The 19,201-nt window shown below is 38.0% G+C and overlaps 1 protein-coding gene across 12 annotated transcripts in view; it reads left to right on the plus strand.

Annotated features, from left to right (window-relative positions):
• Nucleotides 1–8,922: 8,922 nt before the first annotated feature.
• The window catches only part of LOC134336825 (general transcription factor II-I-like), a 145,797-nt gene continuing 135,518 nt past the window's right edge, over nucleotides 8,923–19,201 (plus strand). For 6 of the 12 annotated variants that reach the window (XM_063031357.1, XM_063031356.1, XM_063031359.1 and 3 more), the window contains exons 1-2: nucleotides 8,923–9,037; nucleotides 11,310–11,363. Coding sequence is in view for 2 of the 12 variants with exons in the window: in XM_063031361.1 (XP_062887431.1) it covers nucleotides 14,043–14,679 (637 nt within the window). In the remaining 10 variants the exon portion in view is untranslated. Of the gene's footprint in view, nucleotides 9,038–9,261; nucleotides 9,550–9,611; nucleotides 9,910–9,963; nucleotides 9,990–11,309; nucleotides 11,364–13,818; nucleotides 14,680–17,282; nucleotides 18,212–19,201 lie in introns of those variants that run through there. The other 6 variants (XM_063031361.1, XM_063031363.1, XM_063031366.1 and 3 more) reach the window with 6 other exon arrangements.

Here is a 19,201-nt window from a genome sequence, read left to right on the forward strand (position 1 = left end):
GGTTCTATGGTTCTAAGAGATTTTGTTAGGTCTCTTGCCCAAAGAGAACCTTGCTGAACTTTCTCTAGTACCTCGTAATCTTCTGGGGTAAAAACAAAAGTTTTTTCATTTTTCTAGTTTACATCTGTTGTGTAATGGTTTTAACAATTAAGCATAGTCAAGTATGAACTCTCTACCATAATTCAAAAGGTCTAGGGTTGATTGTAAGGCTTTTAGGGTCTTTGTATATCTTACTTGAGTGATTTTTTGGTTTAAATTCAATGGTTATATCATTGTTTCCACAACCACAAATCTCAGGTTTGTGGTTAAATCAGGTCCCTGATTGGTATTTGTCATACGTAGGAAATGTACTTCTGTATGACAAAGCTGAGATTTTAAAATGTTAAATACATTGCCCCTATCCGTAACTTTCAAGAAGTGTGTGTGACCAGAAGCCAATAGCCGGATCTATGCAAGATCTATAAACATTACGACTCAATCCTGGCAGCAATCGTTGTAATACTGTTGCTGTATCAAAATGGTGTTGTAACGCGAACAAAGTCACTGGAGAGATACAGCTGGTAGATATAAAGTAGTCTTTTATTCAGAACACGCACACAAGCTGACAGCCTTTGGAGTTACTTGAGAGAAGGGCTCCCCGATCCACCATCACAGCACATTTTTATATGTTAAGGAACAAAGGTAATAAGACAATTTCTAGTTACAATGTCCTCACATTGCTTCTTTTGAGTTACATGCAGTTTTCAAATGGCTGGATCTTTCCACAACCACACCCAAAATGAGTGTTAATTACTGTGGTCATGCAATGGGATGTTGATTGCATTCATGCCTATGCAGACATCTCAGTCAGTTGGATGTCTCCTGGTCTACAATTTACTCTAAATGCCATTTTCTAGTCCTATTCATGCATATGTAGACATATATCAGTTAAGTGGGTGTTTTCTGGTCAGCAATTTACTGTTCCAAGCGGCATTTTGAATTAAATCCACAATCCATATTCAGGTCTAAAGATTGATCGCTGAAGTTAATATTCCTATATAACTCCAGAATACGCCCTAACAATGGCATGGTTGAATTTTGCCAAAAATGTGAGCTTTGACATATGGAAAGGTGAGACTAGGTATGCCTATATCCTATTCGTCAGATGGAGCATTTTGATTGGAGCTGTTGCTGAAATTCTGCATGCAGTTATTTATTACGTTAATGTTGGCATTCCCTTTCTTTACATGTTGCTTTCCCTGAGCTACAGTGGAGAGAGTGGACATTTGGGATGGGCCTTGACCCTTTGTATATTTAGAGGATGAAGAATGGGGTGGTCCCTATGGTAGGTACTCACTTTCATACTCTTCTCTACAGTATCGATGAGGTATCTGAGTGTTCCTCTGGCCCAGAAAGGTTATCTTGATCTACGACCTTCTTCTGCACATAAAGGGGATGGAGCTAAAGGTCATGGCCTATACGTAGCGTCTGGCTATTGGGGTTGTGGGTGGATTTTTCTTCCTAAGGCAAGTGGTCTCCATGGAACTTGTTTAGTTTATTGTCTACATTTTCCCTGCCGAGGGGCTGGTGTAGGAGAACACTGTGAATGCAATCGACCCTGGGAATGAGGTTGGTTTGATGACTTTGTTAGTGACTCTACATTCCCTCTGGAGGTAAAAAGGGAGAATCCTTTCCTGGCCCTTCATGGTCTCTGTGAGGGAATGAGCAGTAATCCTGCCACCATCTTGTGGGTCTGCAGGATCTTTTCAATCTTAAGTCGTTCATGTTATCAGGTGTTGATTGAGGGCTATTCCACACGAAGTGGAGATTATCACTAGGATACAGGGGTAACATTACAGAATGAACTACGTCCCAGTCTACCCTCACTATTTGTTTTCTGATCTTATAAGCTGTTATTAAGCCTCGGCATTTGTCTATTTTACTCAATACAATACTGTCTTCCATGTACATCTCCCTCATTTATCTGTTTATAAATCTACACATTTATCTTTTTTCTTATTCAATATTTTTATTAATTTTCTACATAGGAGAATACAGAGTTCAAGAAAAAAGAAACATATCAAATACATTATACTGAATCGCACATACAAATTCCTTACTCTATATCCATACAAATTGATTAATTCATACTATTGAAATATAGTAAATTTATTATATGGAAAAAAAATCTAACCCACTACCAAGACTGAAGCTGATTAGTAAAGAAGAAAAAGGGAAAAAAATATATTATTAGCCACCATCTGTGCTTTAATGGCAAATCAAAGGTTTTGAAGATAGTTCAAAAAAGGTCCCCACAATGTTTGAAAGTCTTGATTAGATTCAGAAATTGAACACCGAATCGTCTCTAAATTTAAACACGACATCACATCCCGCAGCCATTGAACGTGAGTGGGCGGGACCACATCTTTCCATTTAAGCAAGAGCCCTCCTAGCCGTAAGAGAAATAAAAGCCAAAATGTGCAAATCAGATTTCTCCAAAATGATATCCTTTCCTCCAACAATACCAAATAAAGCGGTCAAAGGATTAGGCTTAAAATTTACTTTAAAAAGTACCGAGAAAGTTTGAAATATTTCTTTCCAATATTTTCCAAGACTCGGACATGTCCAAAACATATGAATGAGTGAAGCTTCTCCATTACTACATTTATCACAATAAGGAGATATATCCAAATAAAAGCGAGACAACTTATCCTTGGTCATGTGGGCCCTATGGACCACTTTCAATTGTAGGAGAGAGTGGTGGGCACATAACGATGAAGTGTTAACCAATTAAAAAATTTTATTCCAAGTTTCCCCAGAAATTGAAGTCTGTAAGTCTTGTTCCCAAAGATTTTTAATTTTATCTAAAGGAACACTTCTCATTCCCAGCAACATATTATAAATATTAGATATAGATCCATTATAAAAAGGTTTCAAATTAAAAATTACATCTATTAGATTTTTATCAGGACTTTTAGGAAGTGTACATATTTGAGACCATAAAAAGTCTCTTATTTGTAGGTCTCAAATAAAGTGAGTTTTGGGTAAGCTTTATTTAGCTGACAATTGCTCAAACGAGAGGAGACGTCCCTCCACAAACAAATCCTGGAAGCATTTAATACCTAATCTATCCCATTCTTTAAAAGCCACATCTATCATTGAAGATTTTTAAAAATAGTTAGAAAAAATGGAATTTGAAAGAGAAAATCTCAATAAGCCAAAGTATTTTTGGAATTATACCCAAACTCTCATAGTATGTTTAACTACCAAATTGTCAGTTAACTTCCTCAGGGATAAAGGAAGTGATGATCCAAGAAGAGAAATAATAGAAAATTTATTAACAGAGTTAGCTTCTAAAGAAACCCACATCAGACAATCTTCATGATTAATGTAATATAACCAAAATGTAAGATTACGTATGTTAACTGCCCAATAATAAAACATAAAGTTTGGTAAAGCTAGCCCTCCATTCTTTTTAGCTTTCTGAAGATGAATTTTGTTTAGTTTAGAATGCTTATTTTTCCATATAAAGGATGATATTATAGAATCAAGAGAGTCAAAAGGAGATTTAAGAATAAAAACAGGTAATGCCTGAAAAAGATATATAAATTTAGGTAAACACATTTATCTGATATGGATTTCCACACTCATGTGGAGGTGATACCAAGGGTATGGGAAATAACATTAATAATAATTGCTGAATATGTTGGGGAGTATGACTGGCCCAGAAGGCCTGTAACCTCCGAACACTATGAAGTAGCCACTAGAGAATTCCTTCAGCATCAGCTGAAGGCATGGCCATGCTTCCTGCAAACTCTGAATAGTCAAAGATCTAAATTGGGAAGTTTGTACTGGGGAAGATGCAGCAGCTCCCTTTATAGGAATTTATCCCTATATTCTTCTTTTACTGGGTGGAGTCAATTTTTTTAGTAATTCTAGTATACATTCCCAAGCATCTGTTCTCCAGCCTTCAAATACGGTTTACTGATGTGAGCGCTACCCCATATGTGCCTAGAAAGAATATACTATATCCTCATGCATCACATTTAAGATATGGGTTGCTAGGTTCTATCATATAAGCATGAGGTCTCCATGCAGGTGCTTGGTTTCCATCTAAGAAGGGGCCAATTTGTTGTCATCAAGCATGATTTATGGCTACATTATTGGGATCAATAGTTCCATGCGAGCAGCACTTACAGCGCGACATAGAGCTCACATCGCTGGCAATCAGCTAGAGCTCACGAAAAAGCAGCTATGATCTGCGCAAAGCTATCAAGGCTGCGAAACAACAATACAGGGACAAGATTGAGTCAAGATTCACAACGAATAGCACACGTGACTTGTGGTGAGGGCTGCATACTATCGCAGACTTCAAAGCCAAACGTTATAGCGCATCCAACAACTCGGCCTCTCTCCCAGATGAACTCAATTGCTTTTATGCTCAGTTCAATGTTGCTAACTCTGAGGAAAGCCACTGTTACAACCTGCAACCTGGTCGTCTCTGAGGCTGAGGTGTGCAGATGTTTCCAAAGAGTGGACAGTCGCAAGGCTGCGGGACCGGATGGCATCCCAGGGCGAGTACTCAGGAAGTGCACAGCACAACGGGCAGGTGTACTTACTGACATTTTTAATCTCTCCCTCTCCCAGTGTAGAGTGCCCTCCTGCTTCAAATTATCCACCATTGACCCTGTACCAAAAAAGACCAAGGTAACATGCCTGAACGACTGGCATCCTGTTGCACTCACCTCAATAATAAGCAAATGCTTTGAGAGGCTGGTCAACGATTACATCTGCAGCTTGCTACCACCCAAACTGGAGCCCTACAATTCGCCTGCCGACACAACTGATCGACTGATGATGCAATAGCCACTGCTCTACATATTGTCCTTATACATCTAGAGAAGAAGGATGCTTGTGTGAGAATGCTGTTCTTGGACTATGGTTCAACATTCAACACCATCGTTCCATCCAGGCTTGACAAGAAGCTCAGAGACCTCGGCCTTGACCCTGCCTTGTGCAGCTGGATCCTGGGCTTCCTGTCAGATTGCCGGCAAGTGGTAAGAGTGGGCTCCCTCACCTCCACCCCTCTGACTCTCAACACAGGAGCCCCTCAGGGCTGCGTACTAAGTCCCCTCCTTTACTCCCTGTATACCCATGACTGTGTCGCCACCAACAGCTCTAATCTGCTAATTAAATTTGCCGATCACACCGCATTGATTGGCTTTATCTCAAAACAATAACAAGATGGCCTATAGGGAAGAAGTCATCTCTCTGACACAGTGGTGTCAAGAAAACAACCTCTCCCTCAACATCGCAAAAACAAAGGAGCTGGTTGTGGATTATGGGAGGAATAGAGAAGGGCTAACCCCTATTGACATCAACGGATCTGGGGTTGAGAGGGTAAACAGTTTTAAGTTCCTCAGCATCCACATCACGGAGGACCTCACGTGGTCTGTACACACCATCTGTGGGGTGATAAAGGCACAACAGCACCTCTTTCACCTCAGATGGTTGAGGAAGTTTGATATGGGCCCCGAAATCCTAATAACCTTCTACTAGGGGCACAATTGAGGGTATCCTGACTGGCTGCATCACTGCCTAGTATGGGAACTGTACTTTCCTTATCCGCAGGACTCTGCAGAGTGTGGTGTGGACAAACCAGGTGCTTCTGTAGATGTGAACTTTCCATGATTCTGGACATTTACAAGGATAGTTGTGTAAAAAGGGACCATAGGATCATTGGGGACCCTAAAATTTTTCAATTAATTAGTTCTTCCTCTATATGTGCCAAATATACGCTAATACAATTTAAAGTAGTGCATAGGGCCCATTTGTCTAAAGATAAACTAGCTCGTTTATATTCCCATATAAACCCTATCTGTGACAGATGTCACTCTGAGGTGGCTTCCTTGACTCATATGTTTTGGTCCTGCCCTCTTTTGGAAAAATTCTGGAAAGATATTTTTGATGTTGTTTCAACAGTTTTGCGTTTTGACTTACAACCCCATCCTATTATGGCAATTTTTGGTTTTTAGACATAGATTTTTATCCTCTTCAGCCTGTCGGATGATCGCATTTGTTACTATAATGGTCAGAAGATCCATTTTATTGAACTGGAAGGAGACCAATCCTCCTCCCTCATTTCAATGGTTTTCCCAAACTATATCATGTTTAAATTTAGAAAAAATTATAAGTGACATTTTTGATCCTTCGGTTAAATTTGAAGAGACATGGAAACCATTTATTCAACTTTTTCATGTTGTAATTTGAGCTTTTCTGAATCCTTTTTATTAACTGAAAATATATGAATAGAGGAGCAGAATTGACGACATTATTGAATGTATTCAAGTTAAAATATTGGTCTAGCCTTGTTTTGTTCCATTTGCTTTCTTTTTGGGTTTCGTATTTAGTTTTATTTTTTTGGTTTTTTTGGGGGTTTTTCTTTGCATTATTTGTTTTTTGCTTTTTATTTCTTTTTTCTCTATGATTAACTATATTAAGAGTTTGGAAGTCTATTAGACCTGTATAACGTGAAGTCTTTTTTGTACATGTTTATCAACAATAAGATTATTCCAATCTCTCTGTATCAATATTGTTATTTTGTTTATAATTTTGGAAAATTAATAAAAAGATTTTAAAAAAAGGATCATTGGGGACCCGAGTCACCCCAACCAAAATCTATTCCAGCTGCTACCATCCGGGAAACAGTACCGCAGGACTAACAGGTTCTGGAACAGCTTCTTCCACCAGGCCATCAGACTGATTAACTCATGCTGATTTGAGTGTATTCTATATTACATTGACTGTTTTATTTATTATAAATTACTATGATTGCACATTTAGATGGAGACATAGTGTAAAGATTATTACTCTTCATTTATGTGAGGGATGTAAGAAATAAAGTCAATTCAATTCAATCTGGAACAAATTGTGACAGTCTGAGCTCAGCAGGTCGTACAGCGGGGTTTGGTCTGTCTAACGAGCATCCTGCTCTGTGTTCTATCTCTTCATCAGTCCAGTCTCTGACTTGAATAAAATATTCATCATGCTCAATTGGAGGAGGAATTGGGGTATTATCCCATATTCCTGCCTTATATTATTAACTCAATCGTAATATTGATCAGTATTTGCCAATACATCTGTTGGAAACCAGGATGTTGGTCAATTTATAATACCGGGTGGGGTTCTGTCAAGAACTCTGAGTTGGACTACTGCTAAGTAATAATTCTTTCTAAAATACTACTTTTGGTATTATATATTGGGCACCAGCACCAGCTATGATGGTATTAGGCTTGTTGACCGCAAAGTTATGAATCCAAACAAAGAATTTAACGAAAGATGGAAATAGCCACAAGTACTCTCAGTCAAGGCAGATTATACTGTAACAACCCAATGTTCAAATACTAGTTTACTTCCGAATTTATTTTCCATGGTGATTTTAGCTGCCAATACGCACTATTCAAGTGGTGGATCCCCCTCCTTACCAAGAAGATTTTCTGTAATACACTTTTAAAGCCAAATAACATTCTAAAAACTGAGAGGATTTCTATCTTTAACATTTCCAAATTACAAACTATTACTAAAACACAAAGCATTTCTAACACACACAGGACAAAGGATTTCCAAAACACAAGACAAATAAGTTGTCAGGTGTAGAAACTGAACCCAGAGAAATGGATTCTCATTTCCCCTGGGTTTCTTCCATATTTCTTGATGTTTCTTATTCCATTCCTAATAAGCCTGAACTGCTCTCTACACTTATACCATTTATTTTCTGCTTGGGTGACTTTACATATCAGGTACCCTTTAACACAAAAGGTCTAAAAGCATCTTGGAGACATAGATCTCAGCTATCTTACACTAATATTATGAAACTAACTTCCTTGAGTACGTAAAACTTCCAACTATAAACACATCAATTATTTGATATGCTAAATATATTACCCATCTTGTCTGCAATTTTCCTAGAACTAAGTAACTTAGAGTCAGCTTGTCTGTTTTGAAACAAGCCAAATTAAACATTGCTCAATTTAAAATTACATTAAATTAAAATCAAATTTTAATTAAAGATCAAATTAAAAAAAACATGGCTTATACTGCATCCTTGAGCAGTAACAAACCAGTTGTTGTTAACTATATTTTACTTCTCACAGATACAGTATATGTGCCATAAACACAGATCTGTTTGCAAAACTATTATATAGTGAGTGTTTTTTCAACTTGAAGCTGATTACTGCTTTTCATTTATATTTTAGCAACTGAAGATTGTTCACTACCAGAAGTTAAACAGAGTAATATTAGTTGGAAGTTTACTTACAGCTGTTTGATTTTACAAGTGGCAGTTGCTCTGATTAGATAGCTAGATTAGTACACATGCAAGAAGTGAATATCCATCACATTAGAAAGCTGAGCTTGGCATAAAAACAAGGCCCCCTGACCCAGGACTGCAAACATCCGTAACAATGTTGTACTGGTTTGATAATATTGTTTGTAGTAAAAAATGGTATGTTCTTAGTTAAATAGTAGAAAAATAACATTTAAAGTGTTAGGAAGATAAAGTGTTATGTATATTAGGAACTTTATTTTGAGGATGTCTTAAAAAGGACAATGTATCATCATTACAGATAGTAAAGCTGTAATGCAAATAAATTAGCATATTTAAATAACAATTTAGCAATAATACTTTCACTCTGCAATTTGCAACAAGACTGCCATTTTTAATCCTGAGCACCATGCTGCACAAACTAAACAGAAACCTTCTTATCTTTTTCCCAATCAAGAACTAGGTATGAACTGCCCAAAATGTTAACCGCACGGCATTCTGGTCATTGGGGTTTTCAAGCACTCTTCTGTCGTGAGCGCTGAACGGTTTCAAGTATATTCGGACTACATTGCCCGGCATGCACCGGTAGTTGCACGCATGCGTTCCGTCTTCGCATAGGCTGAAGGGAACAATAGGGACAAGGCTCCGTCAGCTGAGCTGTAGTTCGACTTGTGTGCGGGATTTTGGCTTTTTTTTGGTGTTTATTTTAAAGCACGAATTCTATCTAGAGTTGAGGTAACTAATAGTCGTGGAGTGACATTGCGACTGATAATTTGATCTGGATTCCCCCAGTCTATTATTTTTTTCCTTTCTAGAATTTTCCATCGGCGGCTGCTGGGAAAATTTCGGTGTGTGTGTGTGCGCGTCGCCACTTTTCCTGTGACCGGTTCTGTGAGCTTTTCTTCACCAACCTGCCAGCTTGGGGATGGGGAGGGGGGGGGGTCAAAGAACCAGCGTCATCTACGCTCGTTTCTTCTCTCTTTCTCTCGCTCCGTTGCATGTGCGTACGGTACAGAATGTAGTAGGTCACACGGAAGGTTTGAGCGGGCGCCTGTTTGCATGGAGCAGATGGACGGACGCGCGTCTCCGCACCGTGTGGCTGTGCGACTCGCGGCTGTACTGCAGCAGGCGGAGGGATACACGGCTCCCCTCCCTCTCCGTCCCGTCATTACATCCCTGCCACCGAAAATAACTTGGCTCGACGGGCTTCCCCGGCGCAAATGAGGCTCGGGCAAATTTTTTTAGAGGTGGATAGGATGAATTTTAAATATTTTCTCCCAGTGCTGATTTTAGACCGGTGTACCTTCGATCGTTTGGCGGCAGGATACAAGAATCAATAGGGTTTCTGCTATTAACTACAGTAAATTTAGTTTTGGAATAAATGCAGCGTTTTAATTACGTGATAGCAAGTTGTTTGTGACTTTAACGGCTTCGAGAGGTTGGTAAAACCTGCATTGCAGCGAGCTCAAGGTGGTGGTTTTCGTGTAAACCTAACTTGCCAAATGATCTGTGATTGACGGACAGTTGATTTGCCCAACGGATAATCCAATGGCTGGGTCGGAATTCCGAAGTAGCCAGTCAGTACGTGGGAGGCGGGACCTCAAATAGTAAGTTAGGCTGAGGGAAAAACGGTTGCAAAAGGGAGTGTAAAGTCGCTGGGTAAAGAAAGATGGAAGAATGAATCGTGGTAATGTGTTCAAATTTTCTTATTTTGTGCACATTAAGTTTTTTTTCTTTTTGGCTGATTATAATTATTAATTTTGCTACCAGTACCTGACAGGTACTGCACTAATTCAGAAAATTGCAAAAATTATATTTTTGATTCGGTTGATAATATCTAACCGATAAATAGTAGATAACTATTGTTTTAAGAATTGATTGCAATATATTAATGTGTGTTTATTATGATAATTGTGTAGCAATGTGATTAAAAATGAAGCCACAAGAGACTGCGACTGCAGATGTTGTAATCTGGAGGTAAAAATAACAAATTGCTGGAGAAGTCTCATTAGTCGAGCAGCACCTGTAGAAGCAAAGGAATAGCTGATGTTTTGGGTAGGAATATTGTATATGCTTTTGAAAATGATGCTATTTCAACCAGGAAACATGTCAGTTCCACTTTAGCAGCACACATCATTTGGAAATTGCAATGCAGACTGCAGTACAATTCAGTCGTTTTGCAAGTGTAGTATTGAAAACGTTCTTTGGTATCAACAGATTCAAATGTTCAGTACAGTACTTCTGTGCTCAAGATTTTTACATGCGTGTACTGCACTTTTTTTTTAGCACTTTTTAATAGTTGCAATTTCATCTGTCTTAGCAAATAAACTTTATAAATGAGAAGAACACAAGGTTGTAATTATTTGAAATCTTTATTGGCAGAAGTATAGTAACTTTGGGAATGGTGACAGATAGTGAAATGCTTACCAAATATGAAAGTTAACGGAACACAGAAATATCATTGGTAAATGTGAAACATGGATTTCAGCAAGTTGCGTTTCATTAACTTCAATGAATCTCTGTATTATAGAATAGACAAAAAAAAAATCGCTTGTCTTGTATTGAGGGAAGAAAGTGGTTTATAGCAAAATTCCTGCATAAATACTTATAACCAAGATATCAATCCAGATCTTGATTCAAGGTTTGGAAGCGAGTTCACTGTGGTTTGTAATAGTAATGTCAATTGCTACTTTTTCTTAAGGAGTTTGAGCGTACTTATCCATTCTGGCCCAGGTGTGACTTCAGAAGGGCTTTGTATTTAAACTGCTTCAGAAAGGGCCAACCTAGTCACTTAATTCAAGAGCAGTGGACATTGGCAATACATTCTGATCCTGTCAGAGGCACCCACATCTTAATTAAATATTTACAATTGAAAATTTATTTTTAATTTCAGTTGCATTTATGATCAGTTTTACTTGTGATTAGTTGTATTATGATATTTGTTAGCTTGGTTTTTCCACTATAAAGCTTGGAGGCTATGGTTATGCCTGTTTGACTTTGTTCATAGATCTCTAAAGGAGAGGAACTCCAATTATCAAGGACACAAAACAGGAAGGAAAAAGTAAGTTTTTAAAATAACTTTTAAAAACATGAGCATTGCTAATAAGCTTTACTTATCAATTTTTGATTGTGCAGAACAAGCAAAAACACCTGTAGACTATATTGGCCATTATGATTGTTTACTTTTCTTTAATTCTGCAGTGGTGTTTGTGTTGGATGTTGCTAATACCTTTGACCTTGTATGCTGTTGTGATATTTAAAAAAATATACTGTCTAAAAATGCAATGTTCCAAATTTGGGTCTAAACACTTAACCTGCCCCTTGTCTTTTATTTACGAGCTTTAGCTTGAATGTCTGATAGCTGTAAATTACTTTGCATTAATATTTAAGCCTATTGCCTGCATATTTCTATAGCAGCAAAATATGAATGATCTATTTTTTTGTAAGTAACAAAACTGGTAGCGTGCAGGGAGTTTTTCCCTGCTTGAGTTTTATTTTTATTTAGCATTGGCTTGTAACCTAAAACAGCTTCTTACGTACATCATTAGTTTGAAACATTTGATATGGAGCATTAATTTAAAAATGTCAATAAACCAGTTATATAAGCTTTTGTGCTAATTTTTGTCCTATTAAAACTGTAATCTCACTAAAATTAGATAAAAATTGCAGTAGTTTTCAAATACCATATTAAACATATTTTAGCTAATAATATTATGTTTGCATGTAACTTGAATGTTTATCAATTTTGATAGTTTACATCTTAATTCAATTTTGGGATGCTCTTAATACTGTTAGGATACTTTGAGTCAAGGTAGTCCAGAATGACATTAGGAAAGGGGTTTCATAATTTGTAACAGTGTCCATTTTTAAAAAAAAAGTCTGAATGGTGTTTGCCTTGGAGGGAAATCTGCAGGTGGCGATGTTGTAGTGTGCTTGCTGTTCTTGTCCTTCAGTAGAAAAGGATATGGATTGAGGATAGTCCTGAAATAGCTTAAGTGAGCAACCGCAATCATTTGTAGATGATCTGCTGTGTGGCCTTGGTGTGTTGGTGGAAGGGCTGGTTTATCATGAATGGTATAGAGTTGTTTGAGTGTTGTACAAACAAGTGCAGACATTCTGATGTTCTGCTGATTTGTGCTTTATAGAAGTTTAGAGGTTTAAAGAATGAATTACACATTACCAACTTTTCACCTTCTCCTTGTAGCTAACGTTATTTTGTAGTTAGTTCAATTGGATTTCTCTTTAGTGGTAACATCCCAGGATATTGATGGAAATTTGTGAATAATAATGCCATTGCATGGCAAGGGAAATGGTTTGTATCTTTTTTGAGCATATGATCATTGCTTAGTTTAAGCAGTTTTGTTTTCTGGGTGGAATATAGCTGAACAAATGGAGCAAAATGAAAAGAATTTAATAAATAAGCTAATGTTGTCACAAGCAATTAACTCGATTGCATCTCTGCAGTCTTGGCATAAGAAGTTGTGGTGGTGGACAATTAACCAACCATTTGTTAAGAAGTTATGAATGGACTTGAACATATTGCAATCATCAGCAAAATTCCTCCTTACTTTTGACCTTTATGATGGCAGAAGATCAATATGGGCTAAGGAAACTGTTGACCCCTACACTGATGATATGTTGAGATGATTGACTTTCAACAAGTGTGATTCATTTTCTTTGTACAAGATTTGATTCCAAATGCATGGTTTTCCCCTCGTGGGGCTTGATTTCTTGTCTAGGATAGAGCAGACAGATTTAGTGTGCGTGGATTTGGGACTGCTATCTTGGTATTTATTGGTTAGTTAATAGAAATGGGTCCTTCTCGCGTTGGCAAGCTATATCTAGTTGGGATACTGATGGATTGGTGGCTTGGGCCCCAATTATTTCCTCAATTTGAATGAGGGTAACAATCTTCTATTTTTATAGTCTTTTCCCTGCACAAAAAAATATAGCTTTTCTAACTATTTACTGTGCCTGCAAATTAGAATTTTGCAACATACAGCTAAATGCCCAGGTCACACTGCAATCCCTTGCCATGTAATAGATACTATGCAGCTTCTATTTCCCCTGCCAGAATGGACGTTTTGATATTTCCCCCCAACCCATACTCCATTTGATAGATCTTTGTAATCCATTTATACTACTTTGTTCTTGACATTAGTTGCTTTCCAACCTTTTGTCTTTGGGTCATCATTTAATTTAGCATGTTTTTGATCTGAAATATTGACAGATCCTTTCCTTCTATGCTGCTTTGACTGCTGAGTTCCTTTAGGTAATTGTTGCTTCAGATTCCAGATGTGCAGTCTTACATATCCAAATCTTTTGGTGCAGTCATTCATGAATGTACATTTTGAGAAGTGGAGACCCTAGTAAACGCTATGCCTCGTGTTACTTCAGAGCAATTCAATAATTTGGTCAGACATGACTTCACATTTACAAAACAATGTTATCTCCTTGTATTTTGTAAGTACACTGCTATAATTTCAATAATAGCTTCCAGCATTTTCCCAATACAGGTTGAGCACCCCTTATCCGAAAACTTCTGAAATCCGAATTTTTTTGTGGTTTCTGCGCACCACAGACGGTTCTGAGAAGTGACCTCAAATACCCTGTGTGGGCCCCTGTTGGCACCAGTTTGTTTTCAGCAGTCATCATAGCCAGACCTTCGTGCATTACTCACAGTGATTACCATGTGTTTTGCGCTTATTCTCTGCTCTGTGCTGTGAAGATATTGTTGAAAATGTCAAAACGGTCTACAGTTGCCCCTATGGGTAACAGTGAAAAGAAAAAGAGGAAGCATTTATGTTTATCTATTACGCAGAAAGTCAAGTTGTTGGAAAAACTTGACAGCGGTGTAAGTGTGAAACATCTGACAGAGGAGTATGGTGTTGGAACGACCACCATCTATGACCTGAAGAAACAGAAAGACAAATTGTTAAAGTTCTATACTGAAAGTAATGAACTGAAGTTAATGGAAAATAGGAAAACACTGCATAAAGCAAAAAATGAAGATCTGGATCGTGTATTGAAAGAGTGGATTCTTCAGCGTCAAAGTGAACATATGCCACTTAACAGTATGCTGATCATGAAACAAGCAAAGATCTATCACAACAAACTGAAAATTGAAGGTAATTGTGAATATTCAGCAGGCTGGTTGCAGAAATTTAAGAAAAGGCATGGCATTAAATTTTTAAAGTATTGTGGTGATAAAGCATCAGCTGATCAAGAAGCAGCAGAGAAATTAATTGATGAGTTTGGCAAGATCGATACTGAAGACAATTTAACACCTGAACAAGCCTACACTGCTGATGAGACATCATTGTCCGGGAATGATGACGATGCCAAACAGCTACTGACTGTTCGCCTGGGCAGCCGAGGTAGTGCTTACCTTTCTGATGGTTCAATGTACACATTATTGTTTCATGCACAAAATTATTAAAAGTTTCTATAAAACTACATTCAGGGTATATGAATAAGCTGTACAAGTAATGTAAATGGATTTTGTGTTGGGCTTGGGTCCTGTGCCCAAGCTGTCTCATTATTTAGATGCAAATATCCCAAAATCCGAAGAAATCTGAAATGCTTCCAGCCTCAAAAATTTTGGATAAGGAGTGCTCAACCTGTAATAGGTGTTGTGGATTACACTGAATTTGATGGTGTGTGTATTTGATGATGTAGTAGACAGTGGAGGATTATCTAAGATTACAATGGGAGCTAGATCAACTGGTAAAGTGAGCTAAAGAATGGCATTTGGAATTTAACTTGGACAAGTGAAAGGAATTGCACTTTAGCAAGTCAAACAAGGACAGCATTTACACACTAAATGATAGTAATGGTAGAATATTGTAGATCAGGAAATCCTAGAGGTACAGGTGTATTGTTTCCTGAATTGTAGAATGCTGAGGGATGACTTGCAGAGGTATATAAAATTATGGAAGGGAATATATAAAGTTAATGGGCACACATGTTTTCCCAGAGTAAGGGAGTCTAAAACTAGAGTGCATGGGTTTAAGGTAAAGAAGGAAAAATTTAAAAAGGATCTGAGGTATAACTACTTCCATGCAGAGGTGATATATATAGAATGGGTTGTCAGTAGAAGCTGTAGAGGCAGGTACAGGATGTTTAGACGGGTATATGGATAGGAAAGTTTTAGAGGGATAAGACCCAAAGACAAACAAATGAGACCAGCTCAGGTAGATAACTTAGAGTGGATGAATTAGACTCAAGGGCTTTTTTTCCAAGCTGTATAACTAAGCTAAATGATCTACAGATTCTTCTGTCTCCCTGGCTTTTGAATGATAGTTAGGTTTGTTATTTTCCTAATCCAATGAAGCCTTCTGAAGTTGTAGGGAATTGAAAAAAAAAATTAAGTTCAGAGGGATTGAGTTTGGGGTGGAGGTTTAAAAAAAACAAAGGAAGAGAAAATATGCATGAGTAGTGCATTAAATTAGCCATTTTCAACAGGGGCCATAGCACATTTGAAGGGGGCCACCGACTGAAAACTGTGAGTAGGGGAGCCCCAAGGGTTTATGGGGGCCCTGGTAACTGAACCGATGAAATACCCAAGCAGCAACCTTCATTGGAGTCAATAGTTTCCCTCCTATTTATAATATCTTTCCAACACACCGTTTGAATTCGGCGCACTTGGTAAATTCATTGCTTAAGCTCCTCCCACATAGCCTCACTTCAGAGTCAGTCGTGAATCAGACTGCACCAGGTCAATGTATTCAATCAAGGGTTCTTGCATCCATTATCACCGTACTTCATTCTCCAAAGATAGCATGTCTTGCTAGGCCTTTTTTAGCCTAGTAACTTTAACATGTATGTGTTTGGATATATTATACGTTAAGGTAGGTTGTGAAAAGTGTTTATTACAGTCATTGTCTAATTTGGAGCCCGATACCATGAAACTTGCAGAAAAGCACCAAGCTCAAGGATTGCATTAGGCCTGAGATGTTTAATTTCGTACAGTCTTTTTTGAAGTTTTGTCCAGTATGTCGGAATGTCCAAGTTTTCTTGGTGTTCAATAATAAATGATTTTCTTTCTATCTGTTGGTGTTGTATCCCTGTTTGAAAGGGGGGTCCTGGAACCTGAGAAGAGCTCCTAAGGGGACCGTGGCCAAAAAACGGTTGAAAATCACTGCATTAAATGACCAATAGCCATTTGGCAGGAATGAATTATTTTAAGAATATAGATTGGCTTAATCAAGTTGGAAAGGGTAATTGCAAGAACAAATTCATAAAATGCATTTTGAATAATTTCCAAGACAGATGTGAAACTGCTCTGCTCGTGGTTAAAGAAGAGGTTTACGAAATAACATCTGAATAAAAGATTCCTGAAGAAATTTCAATTTTGTATGATAGCCTTTTGTATTCAGTTTGAGAGTGAAGTTTTTTTTAAACAGTTTTATTTTTTTAAAATAAGTAGAATTACAATGGAGTAGGGATAGAAGTACTAAAGTGGACTGGATTGATAGTCAAGTAGGAAAGCTGGATTGCAAGGAGACATTTACAGAGGTACAGTTGCAAGAAAAGGTTTGTGAACTCTTGGCAATTACCTGGTTTTCTGTATTATAAAATGTGGTCTGATCTTCACTTAAGTCACAGTAGACAAACACAATCTACCTAAACTAATAACACACAAACAATTGTACTTTTCATGTGTTTATTGAACACATTGTTCAATCATTCAGTCCAGGCTGGAAGAAGTATGTAAACCCTTGTATTTAATAATTGGTAGAATGTCCTTTAACCACCAAACGCGTTCTGTAGCTGTTGATCAGATTTGCACAATGTTGAGGAGGAAGTTTAGATAATTTATCCATACAAGACTGATTCAGTTCATCAATATTTTTGGGATGCCTTATATAATCAACCCTTTTCTGGACTTGCCACAGCATCTCAGTTTGGTTAAGCTCTAGACTCCAAAACATAATTTAAAAAAAAACTTTTCTGTTGTTGATTTACTCTTGTGTTTCAGATCATTGTCTTGCTGCATCTTCCAACTTCTATTGAGCTTCAGGTGCTGGGATACTCTGAGATACAGGTATCCCCCACTTTTCGGAAGTTCGCTTTACGCCACTTTGCTTTTACGAAGGACCTACATTAGTACCTGCTTTCGCTAACCGAAAGAAATCCGAAGAGGATTTTCCCTTTTATGAGAAAAGGTGAAAAGCGAAAATAGCGTTCATCGTTTGTTTTGCAGCGAGAGTGGCGTCACCAAGCTCCTTCCCCAGGAACTACACTCAGCATCAAGCCGCCATAGTTTTGAACTGTGTCTGTGAGCATCTGTGCTTTATCTCGATTTATTTTGTGCATCCATTAGCAAGATGTGTCCTAAGGTATCAGAAAAGCCTAAGAGAGCTCGTAAGGCTGTTACGCTTAGCGTAAAACTGGACGTAATTAAGCGTTTCGATCGTGGTGAACGAAATAAAGACATTGTGCGTGCGTTGAACTTGCCTGCGTCCACCATTCGTACTATTTACACGCAGAGAGAAAGAATCTTGAAAGCTGCCGATGGTACTATTGGTTCTGCTAATAGCAAAGTGGTCTCTCTTAGTCGGCATCCGGTAATGGAGAAAATGGAAAGTCTGTTGCTTGAATGGATTGATGGGTGTACAAAGCGTGGTGCTCCGTTAAGTTATCTTATACTTAAGGAGAAATCAGTCAGTCTTTTTAATAAGCTGAAACAGAAAGCACTGGACGATGGTGATGAAAGTGTTGTGAAAGTGGAATTTAAAGGTAGTCATGGGTGGTTTGTTCGGTTTTTGAGGCGAGGGCAGCTTCATAGCTTGAAGGTTACTGGAGAGAGTGCTTCGGCTGTTACTGAAGCTGCTGAAAAGTTCCCAGAAGAGCACCGCCAGCACCACCTCTCAACCTTACAGTGTGCTCGCTGTCTTCCCGATTCTGGTAAGTGAAACTACACTGTACATACATTATTTCTACTTTATATAGGCTGTGTATTTATCATATTATTCCTGCTTTTACTATATGTTAGTGTTATTTTAGGTTTTATGTGTTATTTGGCATGATTTGGTAGGTTATTTTTTGGGTCTGGGAACGCTCAAAAATTTTTTCCATATAAATTAATGGTAATTGCTTCTGCGCCATTTCGGCTTACAAAAGGTTTCATAGGAACGCTCTACTTTCGGATAGTGGGCGAAACCTGTACCATTTTTTGTTCAGTGTTTTTCTTATAGTGGGCACATGGACAGAGACTTTAGCAAGTTTTAGAGATTTCTGCAGGTCTTTTGCTGTTCCCCTTGGGTTCTTTTTCACCTCCTTCAGCATTGTATACGTATTGTGCTCATGGTGTTATCTTTGCAGTACACCCACTCCCAGGGAGAGTAGCAACAGTACTGAATTTCCTCCATTTGGAGACAGTTCCTATTACTGTTAACTGATGAACACTGGTCTTTAGAAATGCTTCTGTAGGCTTTTCCAGCTTCATGCATCTTTTCAATTCTTCTAAAGTCTTCTGAAAGTTGTTTTGTTCAAGGTATGGTGCACATAAACAGATCTTCCTTGAGAGCAGACTGTCAGTAACCTGACTTTGTGTGTTTTTTTAATAAAATATGGTAGGGCATCTCTACAACTCATACCTCCAATCTCATCTCATTGATTGGAACACCTGACTCTCCAAATAGCTTTTGTAGAAGGCATTACCCTAGAGGTTCATATACTTCTTTGAACCTGGACTGTGAGCGTTTAAAAGGTGTAATCAGTATTGATGAGAAGTAGTACAATTATTTGTGTGTTATTAGTTTAGGCAGATTGTGTTTGTTTATTATTGTGATTGAGATGAAGACGAGACCACATTTTGTGGGTAATTAATGCCGAAAACCAGGTAATTGCAAAGAGTTCACAAGCTTTTTCTTGCAACTGTAAATCACAGCATGG

The sequence above is a fragment of the Mobula hypostoma genome, chromosome 23, assembly GCF_963921235.1.
Source record: "Mobula hypostoma chromosome 23, sMobHyp1.1, whole genome shotgun sequence".
In the NCBI taxonomy this organism is placed as follows: domain Eukaryota; kingdom Metazoa; phylum Chordata; class Chondrichthyes; order Myliobatiformes; family Myliobatidae; genus Mobula; species Mobula hypostoma.